The 15,050-nt window shown below is 35.4% G+C and overlaps 4 protein-coding genes across 4 annotated transcripts in view; 3 read left to right on the top strand and 1 right to left on the bottom strand.

Moving 5' to 3' along the window:
* The first annotated feature begins 2,616 nt into the window (after positions 1-2,616).
* LOC108572258 lies at positions 2,617-7,336 on the top strand. The gene is made up of 15 exons (XM_017934461.1): positions 2,617-2,747; positions 2,894-2,920; positions 3,104-3,300; positions 3,367-3,508; positions 3,581-3,677; positions 3,740-3,934; positions 4,111-4,263; positions 4,343-4,628; positions 4,724-4,972; positions 5,060-5,264; positions 5,344-5,528; positions 5,601-5,893; positions 6,118-6,393; positions 6,884-7,066; positions 7,178-7,336. The coding sequence occupies exons 1-15, from the start codon at positions 2,617-2,619 to the stop codon at positions 7,334-7,336; spliced, it is 2,778 nt and encodes a 925-aa protein (XP_017789950.1).
* Positions 7,337-8,514: 1,178 nt separating this feature from the next.
* LOC108572236 (COP9 signalosome complex subunit 6) lies at positions 8,515-10,197 on the bottom strand. Its single transcript, XM_017934438.1, has 6 exons — positions 9,942-10,197; positions 9,593-9,860; positions 9,252-9,535; positions 9,019-9,184; positions 8,736-8,929; positions 8,515-8,655 (listed from the first exon to the last, which is right to left on the bottom strand). The coding sequence occupies exons 2-6, from the start codon at positions 9,822-9,824 to the stop codon at positions 8,515-8,517; spliced, it is 1,017 nt and encodes a 338-aa protein (XP_017789927.1). The 5' UTR covers positions 9,825-9,860; positions 9,942-10,197.
* A 330-nt stretch (positions 10,198-10,527) lies between these two features.
* Positions 10,528-15,050, top strand: part of LOC108571847 — an 8,712-nt gene continuing 4,189 nt past the window's right edge. The window contains exons 1-3 of the mRNA XM_017933991.1: positions 10,528-10,655; positions 12,424-14,065; positions 14,133-14,289. Coding sequence (XP_017789480.1) covers positions 12,437-14,065; positions 14,133-14,289 — 1,786 coding nt within the window. The 5' untranslated portion in view covers positions 10,528-10,655; positions 12,424-12,436. The remainder of the gene's footprint in view (positions 10,656-12,423; positions 14,066-14,132; positions 14,290-15,050) is intronic.
* On the top strand, positions 11,086-12,198 carry LOC108572984 (phosphatidate cytidylyltransferase, mitochondrial). The gene has a single exon (XM_017935336.1). The coding sequence runs from the start codon at positions 11,086-11,088 to the stop codon at positions 12,196-12,198; it is 1,113 nt and encodes a 370-aa protein (XP_017790825.1).

The raw sequence follows: 15,050 nt of genomic DNA, 5'->3' as shown, positions 1-15,050 counted from the left end.
AGACCGTTGGAACACACGATTGTAATGAATATGAACATGTATCTACCTGTCTTCGGGCCCCAGACTTGGCAATATGTTCTAAGATTCCAGTAGTATAGGTTAATCCACCGATAGAATACCGAATAAAAACACTTTGTTTCCTACGATAAATTAAGGAAACAGTACGAAAGAATGAAAAATCCGACGAATACTCTCTATTTCTTTCGTTTTGATACATCACTGAAATTCAGTAACTAGAATCATGCAAATTATTCCGCAAGGTGGTGGCACCTGTCGGATTTGTAATCAGGTGGTAGCATATCTACAGGCGTCAAAAAAGATAAATTGTACTGTGTACCTGCATACACTACATACTTACTATGCACAAATGTGCATACGGCATACATAAGTACATGGATTTCAAACATCTTTTCGATTTATGAATAACAGTAACTACGTACATATACAAGGCAAACGAGGGACAAGTGATTTCAACGATGATTAGAATTAAATTCATTCCAATGTTTCTCTATCGGGCATTGAAATCTCTAGGTGCTTAACGAGCCAAATCTTCAATCCACGCAGAGGAATATATTGCTTGATACGTTAATCAGGTGCTTTCTACGATGTTGTAACGTTTTCTAATCCTTTTCGAAGATAAGAAAATTTGTCGACAATATTTTCCAAGTGTACGCATTATACACAACACTTATACGTATACTTATTCGAGTCTAAATACTAAATTTCAATTTAACGCGTCACAACGAGAATAGTGTAATTTATCGGTATTCCCGACAAGAATTTTATTCGCGTTGTATATTGTGACAATATCACTTTGTTTTTTTTTCTTTGCTGCGTTAATTATTACGGTTACGATTCTAACAAGCCTATCTTCTTTTTCAATAATCGATAAAACAGGATCCTCCTTTTTCGACGATTGCCTGTGACTGGATACACGGATATTCGTTTTTGAAATTAAAGCACAACGCAACGTTACTATCTTGGTACGATTGTGCAGAAAAGCAGAGAGTTGTAACGTTGCCGAACGTTTTCGCAGAAAAATGTTAATGATTGATGCGTAACGTCATCAGATTGGACAAGATATTAGAGACAAGCTGGCTGTCAAAAATTCTATATAGGGTTTGGCAGGGCGCCGGCGCCGCTCTATAAATAGTGCGTACAACGCCAACCGCCGGTTGTGGCTCGTGGACAAAGTAAAAGGAAAGCCAGCCATCGCGTGCGCACGGTGATAGTATTGTAGTTAACGGTGGTACTTTTCGCCGCTTTGTGCCACCTACTCGAGGACGTATTCTCGTTCTTTTTGAGCATCGTGTATCACCGATCAATTGGACGATTTGGCGCGTCGAATTTGTCCGTCGTGGACAGATCGTATCGTATCGTATCGTAAGGGTCGTTAACATTGTCTGGTTAAGAATTACCACCGTTGAATTATCATCGAATACGACTTTATGCAGGGTGTTTTCTACGCTTTAAAGACGCTAAAATTATATGAGTGATCATCACTTTAATAATATGCGACGTGCTCGTTGACGCAATGGCACACTTTAAGATGTGACTTGGTTCGTGATCGCGTCAGCTGATCGACAACCTATCGAGCAAATTAGGTGATTATGTAAATTCTAGTTTTGAGCAGCCGTGCCTTGCGATACACATTGCTGGTCGTGTCTATATACTACCTATGTGTTATACCGCGTTTCCGATTCACCACCGGCTAGTTCTCTATCTTCCTACAAAAGAAACTATCTAATTATGCTGTCCTCGTGACGAAAGGTTACTAACCACGCAACCCCTTCCGCCAGGCGCACCAGCAACTTTCACTTGCGTATGGGGGATATATTCACCCCTGTACTAGATCAAACTGACTAACGCTTAACGAGAATTGCGGATCGAGTGCTTAATATTTCAATATTTACGGTTTGAAATGAACCGGGAAAAGTGTTGGTTAAATTAATTGCCGGTATATACGTACGATATATACCTGTGTTTCTTCTTCGATCTATTATCGATATTGTAATTATTCTGTGATTAGAGGCATGTATCGTTACTCGTCTACAAAATGATCTACAATACTCTGAATGTTTTACTCGTCTAAATATTTGCTGTGAATCTGAAGTTCTTCTCGATTAGAAGTTATACATATACATTCCTATGCGTTCCTATGCGTTTTTATGCGATTTTATGCCAAGGACCAAGGATATCGAGTTACATGGCCCGTAAAACCCCGTTTCATTTTATAACTATGGAATATTTATTTTTACGCGACAATTGGCGCGTAAATGTACGCGCTTGTTTTAAACTTGCACTACTTGTGCGGTTGTTCGATAATGTAGGCACGCAGAGTGAAATAACTTTACTCTACTACTAATTCAATCCACCGAAGAATTTGGTTGTAACGATTAGAGAAACAGCAGCGTATTATTATCGTACTATTTAACCATAGACAATTGTATGGTATAACACTCAAATGTCCCAATCTTGGCTAGCGTACATACGTTCAGCCACTTATCCGTTATCCGATAGATGTTAATTACAGATAGCTACCTAACAAACGAACGAAATCGAGGAGGGGAAAAGTTGTCTAATTAGCGATTGTTCGTTTAGATCGGTGATTGGAGAATGGCTCTGGTAATGTTACCCTGTGACCTACCATGGTGGCCGGCCGTGGTAAGACAACTGGACCGAGCGGCTGCTGCCAGCAATTCCGAGGATCTGCTGGATGCGATGCAAAGACTGCACGACATGTGCAAGTAAGTGTATTGTAGCGTTGGGATATTTCAAATGAACATGATACACAGACACAGTTCTCGATTAACCGGTATCTATCAGAGTGCTCTTTCTCGCTTTCCGAGCCCGATTAACGAACCCGATTTTTTTGCTACATGCTGTTGTAAAGATACGAGGAACAGTCCGTACTGAAAAGGTATCCGATCAAAAGTATTTCTAAATATCCATACAAGATGTACCCAAATTGCAACCGTTAAATGCCTCTCTGTACAAAAGTCACCCATGTTTTTAATCCTCTCTCTCCCCCCTCTCTCTAATTGTTGCTACGTGTTCTTCTCTCCGGCATATTTTACCACGCCTCTCCTTTTCTCTTTTGCAGTATAAGTCTCGATCCTGAAGAGGACGTTCAGGATCCAGAATTGTTCGTCGGATTAGGAAGGTTTCTCGATAACGATCTCGATTCCACGGAACGGAATCTGATATTCACAAACACGATACCGCGGATTGTGGAGAGAGCAAAAGCTCTCAAGTCTTGTAAACCTCCGCAAGGTTTGCACTTTAGTCTTCAGCAGCAAGGTAACTGAAATTGATCTGACGCCGATTCACGATCTTATGTATGTATATCGTTGATCTTCGCTCCAGGGGATTGCGTCGAATACAGTTACGCCTTTGTTTCGTCTTTAATCGCGAACGCGTTCTTTTCCACGTATCCGAAAAGAACCGCGAAGACGCATCCAACTTTGCGGGATTTTAATTTCACAAATTTCTTCAAACATCTTCACAAGTAAGTAACGGGATATTCTATTGGAAATTCTATCGAAAGTCTAGAGAAGAAATCTAACTGTTGTTTTTTCAGTAACGGACAAAAAGCAAAACTGAGAAGCATATTTCGCTACTATGATTATCTGGATACCGAAAACGCGCTAGATGGAAAGCTAGTAATTTCCAGACAGGTAATACACCTATCGTTTTATACCAATTCCTTCACGTCCGAATCAACCGATTCAATGTACAGGTAATGACGTCGAAACAATGGTTAACCATCGAGGACTGGTTGGAGAGTAACGTTCCGCTGTGTCCGCTGATGATACGTCACGAGGGTCGCCTGGAGAGAGTGGAACCGGAAACTAAAGTATTGCGAGTCTGCTTCGCGAGTGCGAAATTTGGCGGTGGTGTACTTGATGGTGATGTTACGCAAGAAACTGTACATGTAAATAATTAAAGCGCGTGAGAAAAATAATTTCGATCTGAGTTTTCGAATCGTAGCCTTCCAAAAGAGAAACAGAGAATATGAGAGGAAAAGAAAAAAGAAATAAAACTATGTATTAGAGACCGTTTCTGAAATGGAGAGCAACGAACAATTATAGTTATTAATTTAATTCTCAGATAGCAACGCACCCTGAAATGCTCGCAGCAATATTGTCAATCGAGGCTTTAGAAGACAACGAAGTTTTAATAGTCGAAGGAGTTAGGCACATATCTAGAATAAACGATCCTCGTAACAGAGCCATATTCGAAGCACTAACCAAACCAAATATCGTGAGTACATTTTACATACCATTTTCCACCATCTTTTTATCCACCATCGAAACTATTTCTTGGATATTTACACGTACAGGTGACGGTGTGCTGTATCGACCCTGAAGATTATTCACGATTACCTTTGTCACAATTCGAAGAAGACAATATACTACGAGAAATGAATAAATCTCTACTTGGATTTCGGCAAAGACACGTACCAAGCAGTCCAACCGATCCTGTAAAGTCAGAATTAGATCCAGATGCAGGAACAGTTGGTTCTCGGAGATTATCGCCGATCGGAGAAAGCTTCAGTAGCACCCCACCAGAGATAGAAGGGGATGGAAAAGTAGCGTTAGCAAACAATGGTAGTACTAAAGACGATGGTATAACAAAAGTGTTCCTAAAGATACTCGTCGAGCTATCGTAAAGCTGTATTTTTAGGAAAACTTATGTTACGCGAATACGTATGTATAATAAGTGTGTGACATTTTAACAGAAGTTCGTACCAAACCGAATGGCAAATCCGTAAGACCACCGAGCCCTTATAAGATGAGCAACGACAGTAGCCATACGAATAAAAGAAATCGGTTTATCGTTCTTGGATCTAGCGGAGAAGTTTTACCAGTTACACGAAAATCGCTTGGTCAAATGTCGATTTATAGTAGTTGTAATAGCCAAAGTACGGATAGTTTTCATAGCGCGAAGGAAACAATAGACGAAGATCCCGGTATGTATGTAGTACTTACTTTCGATCGATCTGTTCTGACAAAAAATCTGAAATCTGTATGCCATTTATTTATCGCGATGCGCGTAGAGGAAGAAGAGCAGAGATTAAGTAAACGTTACAGCAATCAATTAGACACCCCAGAGCGGAGAGCAACTTTTGCTCAGCGCCTGAGAGATGCGTTGAAACGTGAAAGTACAACTGGAGCAGATTCGTCGAATACCTCGTTTGGAGAAAGTAGTTATGCGGTAGGAATAAGCGTATCTGGGAGTCACGTTTACGATCAAGACATTAAGTGAGTAAATTCATTCGTATAAATATACGTGTATGTATATACGTATATAATATCGAAATATACGTCGAAAATATCACAGAATAAAGAGAGGAGGTTCGAGAGGTTTCGTTCTACGCGACGAAACGGTGGATGAAGACTTTTTAAAAGAATCGTTGGAAGCTGAACAAAAATGGCTGGGCAGATTTCGACAAAATCAACCGACGCTACAAAGAAGAGATACAAGTGCTAGCAGTAAATACAGTTTCAGCACCGAATACAATTCTGGCAAGTATTACGAAAGTATATCGATAACATCTAAAAATACAAGCAAAATCTGACTTATCTCGTGGTATTTAGATTTTTGCTCGGAACTCGAAGAAGTTTATGAACAATTAGCAAAATGGTTAGAAGATCCTATAGCAGCAGACGAATCTCGAGAATTAGATGCGAGAGACAGAGCGGTAGTTCGATTTGCAGGCTCGTTATTGAAGAGAGCTCTTAGCGAATCGTTTGCTGGCGTTCCCGTTCAAGAGGGTGAACCTCAACCTTTTATCGATTCTACCGACGTAAATCAAAGCCACAAGTTAGCTCTGGCTGTAAGAAGTTTAAGTTTAGAGCTAGCCCGTCAAAAAAATAGGAGACAGCAATCAGTAAGAAACGAGATATTTTTCTTTTCTTTCGAATCAAAATTATTTTATCTTCCTGCGAAATAATACAAAACAGTACAAAGAAACGATTCTAATACTATAAGCTGTACAGTTTTCACTTGCAATTATTCTATCGACGAAGAATGAGAGACAAACTGAAGAATTTAGATAATCTTTTATAGAAATATGTATATAGCCAAATCTCATCAGTTCATTACGCTATGCAGGTGTCTGAGTCTGAAGGTATAGAATATTATGAAGATGCTTTAAATAATCGTACAGTATCAAAAGAGGTAAAGGATATTCAACGTAGAAAACTAAGGACGGTAACATTTACGTCCGAAGTTTTTCAAACATTGGTTGACGATGAAACTACCGTGTATCTATCTAATCGTGTTAATTTAAATACATCTGGAACTGTAAAAGGAATAAACAGAACACAATCCTTCGATATCAGAAATGATCAAATTCTGCCAGAATTCGAATCGCATATAACACTTAATGTGAGCAAACTTATCTTACAAATATGTTCGTTCTATTTCGTAAATATAATGCATGTAACGATACCACAAATTAATTACCTTTTAATACGATAACGATAAATATTCTTTAAGCTTAATTACTCATTGCATGATACATTAAAAACATATGCTTTATATATATATATATATCTTAAAATATTTTTTAACTGTATTTCCAATAACTAATCATTTGTCTCTCATTCTATCTGATAATGTTTTGATATACGTACATACATACACATATGTATACACATATACATCTCTCTCTCTTTATTTTCATTAATATAATGTAACTTTTATATTGATATAGCTTCTTATATTTTCAACAATAACAATGCCTAAAATTTAACAATTTTGTATGGTTGTTGAAACGCGATTTAAGTACAACTAATAAGCATCGCTCAAGATAGAATGATTCGTGTGTATTATTATCGCGCAGATTTCAATCTAACGCAACTCTGTTTTGTTTTAGATACCGAGGGACAGTAGTCCACAAACAGGGGGATTATTATCCATCGCTACAGGGAACTGGGGATGCGGATCCCGTTTAAAAGGTAACCCACAGTTAAAGCTTGTTATTCAATGGCTTGCCGCTTCTTTGGCAGGAGTGCCAAAGTTAATATATTACACTACAGGAAATCCCAGTTTATCTAAGGTAATAATACCATAAATACTGCATTACCCTGTATCAACTTTATATGTCATTTGTTACTATTGTTCAATTTTCGTATTTAATCAATTATACCGATTATCGATGATTTTGCAGTTAGATACTGTATGCAGAGTCCTCATGGATAGACATTGGTCGGTCGGTGACTTAGCCGCGGCAACATTAAGATTTGCATTACACACTATCGAAGAAAGAACAGAAGGACGAAATACTCTCTTTGAGGAGATAATTGGTATGGATAAACCAAGTCCTTAGCCCGACTCAATGCTGTCTGTTCTGGTAGATATCCTTGCTACCATGATCGAAGACAGCCAATTGAATACTTGAAGATAATAAGAAAATAGTACAACAAACGATGCAATTTGTGAAAGTAAAATGTACTTCAAAAATTACTTGTGGGCAATCTCACGAAGAAAAAAAAACTTTTAATTTTTTAACATTTATATGAATCAAAAACAGCAACATGGATTTTTGTGGTTTTAATGTTTCATATCAATGCAATATCAAACAGAATCGCACAATTCAATGTACAAAGAAATCCACTAAAATAGAAGTTGAAATTTAAGTACTTTTTAAAGAATATCATATTGTACAGGTAATATCAAATATCGCTACAATGAAATTTATACAAGTTCAATAGTTCTAGCCATTTAAAGTCAATTCTTTTCTTTTATATATACATTTTGTGTGCGTGCGTGCGTGCGCGTGTGTGCGTGTGTGTGTGAAATACGTAACTCGGTACAGTTACCTGCAATAATTAAGGAGGCACAATATATTATACTATATTTTGTACAGTATAATATTTATAAGTCGTTATATATGTCAAGCCAAAATATATGTAATAATCGAATAGATTTTTAGAAAAAGACTTTTAGTCGTATTTTATAGGCCGCTTTTTTATATCTACGAGTATAATTTATACGGAAACAAATTATATAAATGATACAAATCGAATATATAAGGAGAAAGTAACGTGGCCTCTGAAAATAGAGAAATAAAAAAAAAATATATCGACTACGAGATGTCTTCCATTGAAAAAAAAAGAAAACGCGCGACTACATCTGTATCAACCATTTGTATATTCCCGATGTACGTTTTATTTTGAACAATATTACGTAGACTGTGTCTCAAACTTCTTCGTATGTATGTTATATATTCAAAAAGTATAAGTACGAAGCACGTATCAATAAATTTATATAACGATAGCAGTATAAAACTTGCTTATCCTTAAATGTTAAACTCAAACGTTGCAACCTTTTCTTTTTCTCTTGTAAGTTTATTTTTAAGAGGTACAATATCTGTTACAGTATTCAATTTATTCACCAATTAATAAATTTACCGCATTGAAATTCGCAAATTCTAAGAGTATTCGTTATAATTTATAGAGTAAAAAAGAGACAAGTATAAAAGAAACAATGAATCTTGTTCACTTATCACAAGAAAAGACTTCGCAAACGACGACCTACACCTTGTCTATCATACAAAATATTGAATTTATTAACAAATTGGTTAATATTGTTGCAACTTTTTGTTATAATACCAAGGTAAGTCATCAAACCAAAGTCATTGCATTGCTAAAAAGATAAATTATGGAGTATCTTAAGCATTTAAATAAATAATTTTTCTGAAAATAATGCACAAATAATGCACTTACATTATAAAAGTCAGCTTTGAATTTCTGATTATTTAAAACTGGTAATCTATGTCCCAAAGAACAGGCTGCTCTTAAAACTTCATGATTCCCTTTTAATTCTCCATTTTGTACTGCTTGTACATATTTCAGAACTAACTTCACCCTTGAATGCAACATTTTTATAGCACTGTGCTGTGCAGTAAGATGTTCTGCCACTGTTATAAATTATCAGTTTAAATCCTATTTTGCTTACATTACTTGAACTACATAAAAATAGAACTTAATTGAATATTCCTGATATTACCCAATGAACTTTCCCCTTGGTCATTACTACACATTCTTGCTACATGATCTACTCCAATTCTTTCTGCTTCCTCTGTGGCCAATGTGTAAGTCAATGGAACAAATAACATTGTAGCTTCTCCATTAACCAAATCAATCACTGATTCATACATAGAAACAGAGAGTTGCTGTAATGTATAACATTTTATTAAACAAATCATACAGAAGGAAAAAGTAGTGATTCTAAATACATACATCTGTGTTTTTTGGTCTTGGATCAAGCTTCAGTAATACAGGGCTTTCGTTAATTTCACAAAGTTGCTTGTGCACCCTAATGTCTCTTTCATTGGGCATGTCTCCTGTAGTATACCATCCAAGAAAATCCATTTCGCTAAATACCTGTTTAAACTGTTCTTCCTTAGTGTTATAATAATCTCTGTCAATTATAACATCATCTCCAATGCATGTAAACATTAATTCAAAAGAATTCATGATTTCTATATTGCGTCCTTTCTGTTTACCAATTAATGCTCCATAAACTAAAACGATAATTAAATTACAAAGAGGGAAAATAACAATTGGTACGAAACATATACCTAATTGATCTGTTCCTTCTTGTGCACGAAGTCTAGTCCAATGTTCACTAACATTCATTATGACAAGAGGGTGAAGACTAATAGAAACAGAACCAACAGTTCCCGAAGATGCCATTACTTTAATAGCACTAGGAGGATTCACTGATGTACTACTATTTTTTCCAGCAGTATCATCGTCCACTTCCATCGGGGTATCCGTTGAAACCGCTGCGTTATTTTCGTCAACCTCCATGCTGTTTAATTTCTATTTCTAGTCGTTTGTATTGTACTTCACGTGCATAAACTTATTAGTTAGTAAACTACGCAATATATATATCGCAGTCTATTGACATGATTTTCTATACAATACCTATTTCTTAATCAAAATGAATTTCTTTGTTGTGGTATTCCAGTAGTATTTTTAAATAACGTTCCTTGTTTAAACGACGTCAGCCGTTCAATCTGAAGATTTTAGTTTGCTCATACGTTTCTTTACAATTATGTTCAACTACATATATTCAACATTGTCAAAATTATGCGTGTGTAAATGTAACTAGATGTGTACACTTCAAAAGATTGCTTTGTAAATTATTATAAATCTAGAAGAGGCATGTAGTCGATGTAAAGTTAACGATCACATTGTGCCAAAGCATGAAAGCACCAAAAAATACACTAGGGTGATGACAAAATTCTAGGTAGATATGATGCCAAACGTAATGAAATACACTTATAAGGAGACGATTTAAAATTGCACGTTTAATTACGATAGAAATATAGAAATGTATATGAAAATAATTGTAAAAATGTGTTAAAATGGTTAAACAAAGTGAAATAATATACTAAAGTAGTTAGTAGGTCAAATCCAATGAAACTACTGAACAGAAAATTCACGATTCTTCTATCTATCCATATGAAACAGATTACTTCAAGCAATCATGTGTTTCTGAAGTCGATGAATAGCGCTACAAGATGTTATGTTGTATAATTTGACGTTTGTTTACTCTCGTTTATCTTAAATTGAATATATCATTAAAGCTGCTGCATAATATTAAATCATCGGTATAGGGTATTGCGTCGATTTTAAGTAAGTATGTATATTGATTATACAATTCATGAGAAAATATTTTAGGTTAGACGGAATGGATCTCGATTAATAAAGGGCGCAGTTGATTATAAATTTCCAAAAATTTGCAACCTTTCTTGTCGAAACTGTCGGAAGATTTGGGAAGGAAAATATTTGTTTCACTTCAAGCCGCTTCTTTATGTTATTCTGCAACACTGTATTCTTCCTTTCCATTGTGTCTATAAAAATTTAATAGTACAAAACAAATCAACTGTACTCTAATTATATTTTTATGAAAAGAAAGAAAGAAAAAAAAAATAACACCTATGATAATCAGATTAAATATTTCACATTGAATATTTGATTTGAGGGTAAAGAGTATTATGCAGAATTAAAGATATTGAGTGGTATTATATAGAAGTTGATATTGTACTATTATTATATCAATAGAATGGAAAAGTTCATAGGAATTCAACAACTAAAAGGAATACTTAAATGTTTTCCAAGAAATATAAAATTTTGCTTTGCATATGGATCTGGTGCATTTAAGCAAATGAATAATCAATCTAACAATATGGTAGACCTTATATTTGTTGTTCGTAATGTAAACCAATGGCATGCAGAAAATTTGCAACTTAATCCTAAGCATTATGCTCAACCCTTGAGATTTCTTGGGCCCAGAGCAATTGCAAATGTACAAGAGACATGGGGTGCTAAGGTGTATTATAATACATTGATCAAAATACCAGGAGGATATACTATCAAATATGGAATAATTTCAGAAGTTTCGCTAATAGAAGATTTATTAGATTGGAATGATATGTACTTAGCAGGAAGGCTACACAAACCAGTTAAAGTATTAGTGGAACCAGATGAACATTCTCAATTACCTACAGCTTTAATACAAAATTTACATTCAGCTGTTCATGCAGCATTACTATTGCTGCCAGAACATTTTACAGAGATTGACTTTTATAAAACTATAGCTGGTTTATCCTACAGTGGTGATTTTCGAATGACTTTTGGTGAAAATAAAGAAAAAGTTAACAACATTGTTCTGTTCCAACTGACATATTTCAGAGAGTTGTACAGTCCAATTTTGCAACATTTTGAAAATTATGTGGATATTCCAAAGTCAGAAAAGATGGCTGTCATATGTCATCAAGATACAAATCCTACAACAAAAATATATCATTTGAATCAGTTACCTAGGATACCACAAGTTAAACTGGTCAGGGCATGGACACAAGGCCCGAGATCAAAAGATACAGAAGATTGCTTATGTGCAATCGCTTATGACCCAGAGTGCGGTGAAATATTGGAGGAATGCTTGAAACAAATTGTATGGAGGTCCAGTATAATGCAAAGTTTGAAGGGAATTATCACTGCTGGATTTCTGAAGTCTGTTAAGTACAGTGCAGCAAAAATAATGAAGATGATACAAACAAGTCCACAGATAAATCCCCAGCAAAAGATAGAATCAAGTGAAAGTAAAGTTGAAAGAATAGTAGCAAGTGTAAAGAATCAGACACAATCGAAAGAAACGGACAAACGCATAGAATAGCGATTACATCTGTTTTACTCATACTTTAATTCTGTCATATGTACCATATTTTATAAAACTGTGTTTTAAATAAAGTTTTCATCTAGTCAAATTGTAACTGTTTTTCCTAGGTATTAATTAACGCCTCTTAATGTTCGAAAATACTTTCATAAAATACTGCTCCATTCTGCCAACTAGAAAAATTGTGCATACATATATAAAAAATTAAATTTGTGCTACTTTCAGCGAGTAACTAATTATGACAACCATGGACTCCGATTCGGAGAGTCAGGACAGTGACGATGGACGACGGTTTCGGTTTGAAGCCACCCGTAAAGATAACGTGCGACCAGACGCAAAATTAGAAAAACTGTCGAGATCAAAGTCGGAACAAGAATCCAGCCACAATAATATAGAGCACGAAGATAAAAAGGACAAATTTAAACATAATTGTAGTAGAGGAGAACACAGACTTTCGAAAGAACGAGACGTTGATAATAGGGATGTTAAATATTCTACCAAATATTCGAAGCATTCTCTCGAATCAAAAAACTCAAGGCGCGAGGACAACAAAGATCATAGAAATGCGAGAGATGTCAGCTCGGATACAAAATATAAGACAAGAGATACGAAACGGCACAAAAATCGAGATCGAAATGAGCATCGAAACAACAGGTCTCAAGAACGAAGTCGTAGCAGGAACGAGAATGATAGATCTCAAAATGACAAACATAGAAGTAAACCTCACGAAAAGTACAAGCATCATACTCGCGATAAAAGCTACCAATCGTATAAAATGAGGTCGTTAGACCATGGTAAGTTTCGAGGAGAATCCGAAAGGCATAGTACGCATAAAAAGTTGCCGACGAAAGAAGACGAAGGACAACGCTTACAAGAATACCCTTCGCCGAAGAATGTAGGACAGGGTCAGAGCGGTAATGAATTACTAACAAAAAAAGATTTTTCAGTGGATAGTCAAGAGTACAATGAATTAAATTTATCTGAATTTGATATTCTATCGGAGACGGATGAAAATATGTCGGATAGTTCAGATATAAAAAGTAAGAATTCATATTCACGGCAACACAATACGAAGAAAAGACATTTAAGTAACGAATATGAGAATTCGTCAAAAAAGCAAGTGATAGAAATCAAACGCGTGGAAGGATCGCCAAAGGTAAATGCAAGGAAGAATGACGCGTTATATGGTTCCAGTAATAATAATTCTGGTACCATTTCAGATTCCTCATTAGGTACCGCATCGCCTATACTGACGGAATCAAGGCAAAACACAATTGATTCAAATAATAAGGAAGAAAATTTGACTTCTACTGTAAAAACTTCCTTGCATCTTAATAATTATGACACTGTAAAAGCAACAGACATCGCAATATTCTCATCTCATATGCATGCTAAAATAAATACAACGTATGGACCGATTTTACCGCCGCAGTTAGCAACTAACAGTTCCAATGATACGAAATCGGAAGGAGATACACATTTTATAGGACCTTGTTTACCAAAGAACGATGCACAGGAAACAAGTGAAAAAAACGAAGAAGACGACACATTGAATAATATTAATGAAAGCAATGTAATGCAAGAAGATTCTGCCTCAGATTCGGATATTATTTTTGGTCCAGCATTACCACCGCATTTACTAAAGACGAAATGTAACAACGATGACGAAACAAATACGAAAATCATAGGCCCCACATTTCCAAATAACATACAGTCATTGAATAATAACGAAGTGAATCAAACAGAATCCGAAGATGAAGATGGGATAGGCCCGTTACCGGCTAATCATCCAGCGCTAGAAAGTAACTACGTGTACAAGCAATTGGAAGAAAGAGCGCAGCGAATTAAAAGTGAACAAAAGGACGAGGTAATTGTAAATTGTAATTCGTTGTTGGCAGTATTCAAAGGCTGGAATATAACAAATAATATTTCAGAAATATAGTACACTGAATCAGCGGGAAGAATGGATGATTGAATTACCTCCGACTCAAACTAATAATTTAGGGCTAACTTCACGAAAATTTAGGATTAAGGAAGGTCCAGATATGTCTGACAGGTCATGTTGGACAAATATTTTATCCATTTTAGGAGGAAGAAAAATTATGCGACGTTAAAACGTCGATTAGAGAGCTATCCGAAGAGAATGATCAAGCCGAATGTAGACCAAATAAAAAGTGTGAAAAGTCACTTTTAGAAATACACGAAAATAAACTTCGAAAGAAAAAAAGGGTACATATTTTTGTTCGATAATTTCATTATATATTTTTATCGTTAATCTGTAACAAATGTAATATAAATTTTAGAAAGAAGAAAAAGAAGCAAAAGCAACTGGGCAGCAGATAATTAGAAGACCATTTGACAGAGATATTGACTTGCAAATTAATCGATTTGATCAGGATCAGAAGAATGCCATTATTCACAAAGCACAATATTTGGACGAAAGATTTTCTCGAGGAAAATTCTAACGAGACTAGAATAAATTATTAAAACTTTATAAAAAGTACCTAATGAGTTTAATGCCGTGTAAATTTGTAATTTCATTCAGTATAAACGATTTTGCTGATGAGTGCCTTCAACTATAAATACATTTATTTACAGCCGGATTACATTTCGATACAAATCAAACTCTACCGACTTCTTTGTAATGAATTTATTTCTATTTATTAAATGTTTTATTATTTCAACAATTGATCATGGTCGTGAGTAATATTAATGTCGAAATTGTAGCGTTTTCGAAGTCACTCGGGCAAAATATGTGATATACTATAAATATAAATTCAATTGATTATTCTCTAAATATTAAACAACTACATTGTATATACGCTTTTTTTTCTACTGTATTTGCGGTGAAT

Source organism: Habropoda laboriosa, unplaced genomic scaffold, assembly GCF_001263275.1.
Source record: "Habropoda laboriosa isolate 0110345459 unplaced genomic scaffold, ASM126327v1 scaffold34, whole genome shotgun sequence".
Lineage (NCBI taxonomy): Eukaryota > Metazoa > Arthropoda > Insecta > Hymenoptera > Apidae > Habropoda > Habropoda laboriosa.
Note: the sequence above shows the minus strand (reverse complement) of the source record. Positions and strands in the feature narration are given on the sequence as shown.

Bases quoted from the DNA above. Each gene is read 5' to 3' on its own strand.
- LOC108572984 (XM_017935336.1), top strand. From the start codon at position 11,086: ATGGAAAAGTTCATAGGAATTCAACAACTAAAAGGAATACTTAAATGT.
- LOC108572236 (XM_017934438.1), bottom strand. From the start codon at position 9,824: ATGGAGGTTGACGAAAATAACGCAGCGGTTTCAACGGATACCCCGATG. The intron at 9,536-9,592 runs GTATATGTTTCG...TTATCGTTTTAG, and splicing joins AGAAGGAACAGATCAATTAG to TTTATGGAGCATTAATTGGT. The intron at 9,185-9,251 runs GTATGTATTTAG...TATACATTACAG, and splicing joins CAAGACCAAAAAACACAGAT to CAACTCTCTGTTTCTATGTA.
- LOC108572258 (XM_017934461.1), top strand. From the start codon at position 2,617: ATGGCTCTGGTAATGTTACCCTGTGACCTACCATGGTGGCCGGCCGTG. The intron at 2,921-3,103 runs GTATCCGATCAA...TCTCTTTTGCAG, and splicing joins GAACAGTCCGTACTGAAAAG to TATAAGTCTCGATCCTGAAG. The intron at 4,264-4,342 runs GTGAGTACATTT...TTACACGTACAG, and splicing joins CACTAACCAAACCAAATATC to GTGACGGTGTGCTGTATCGA.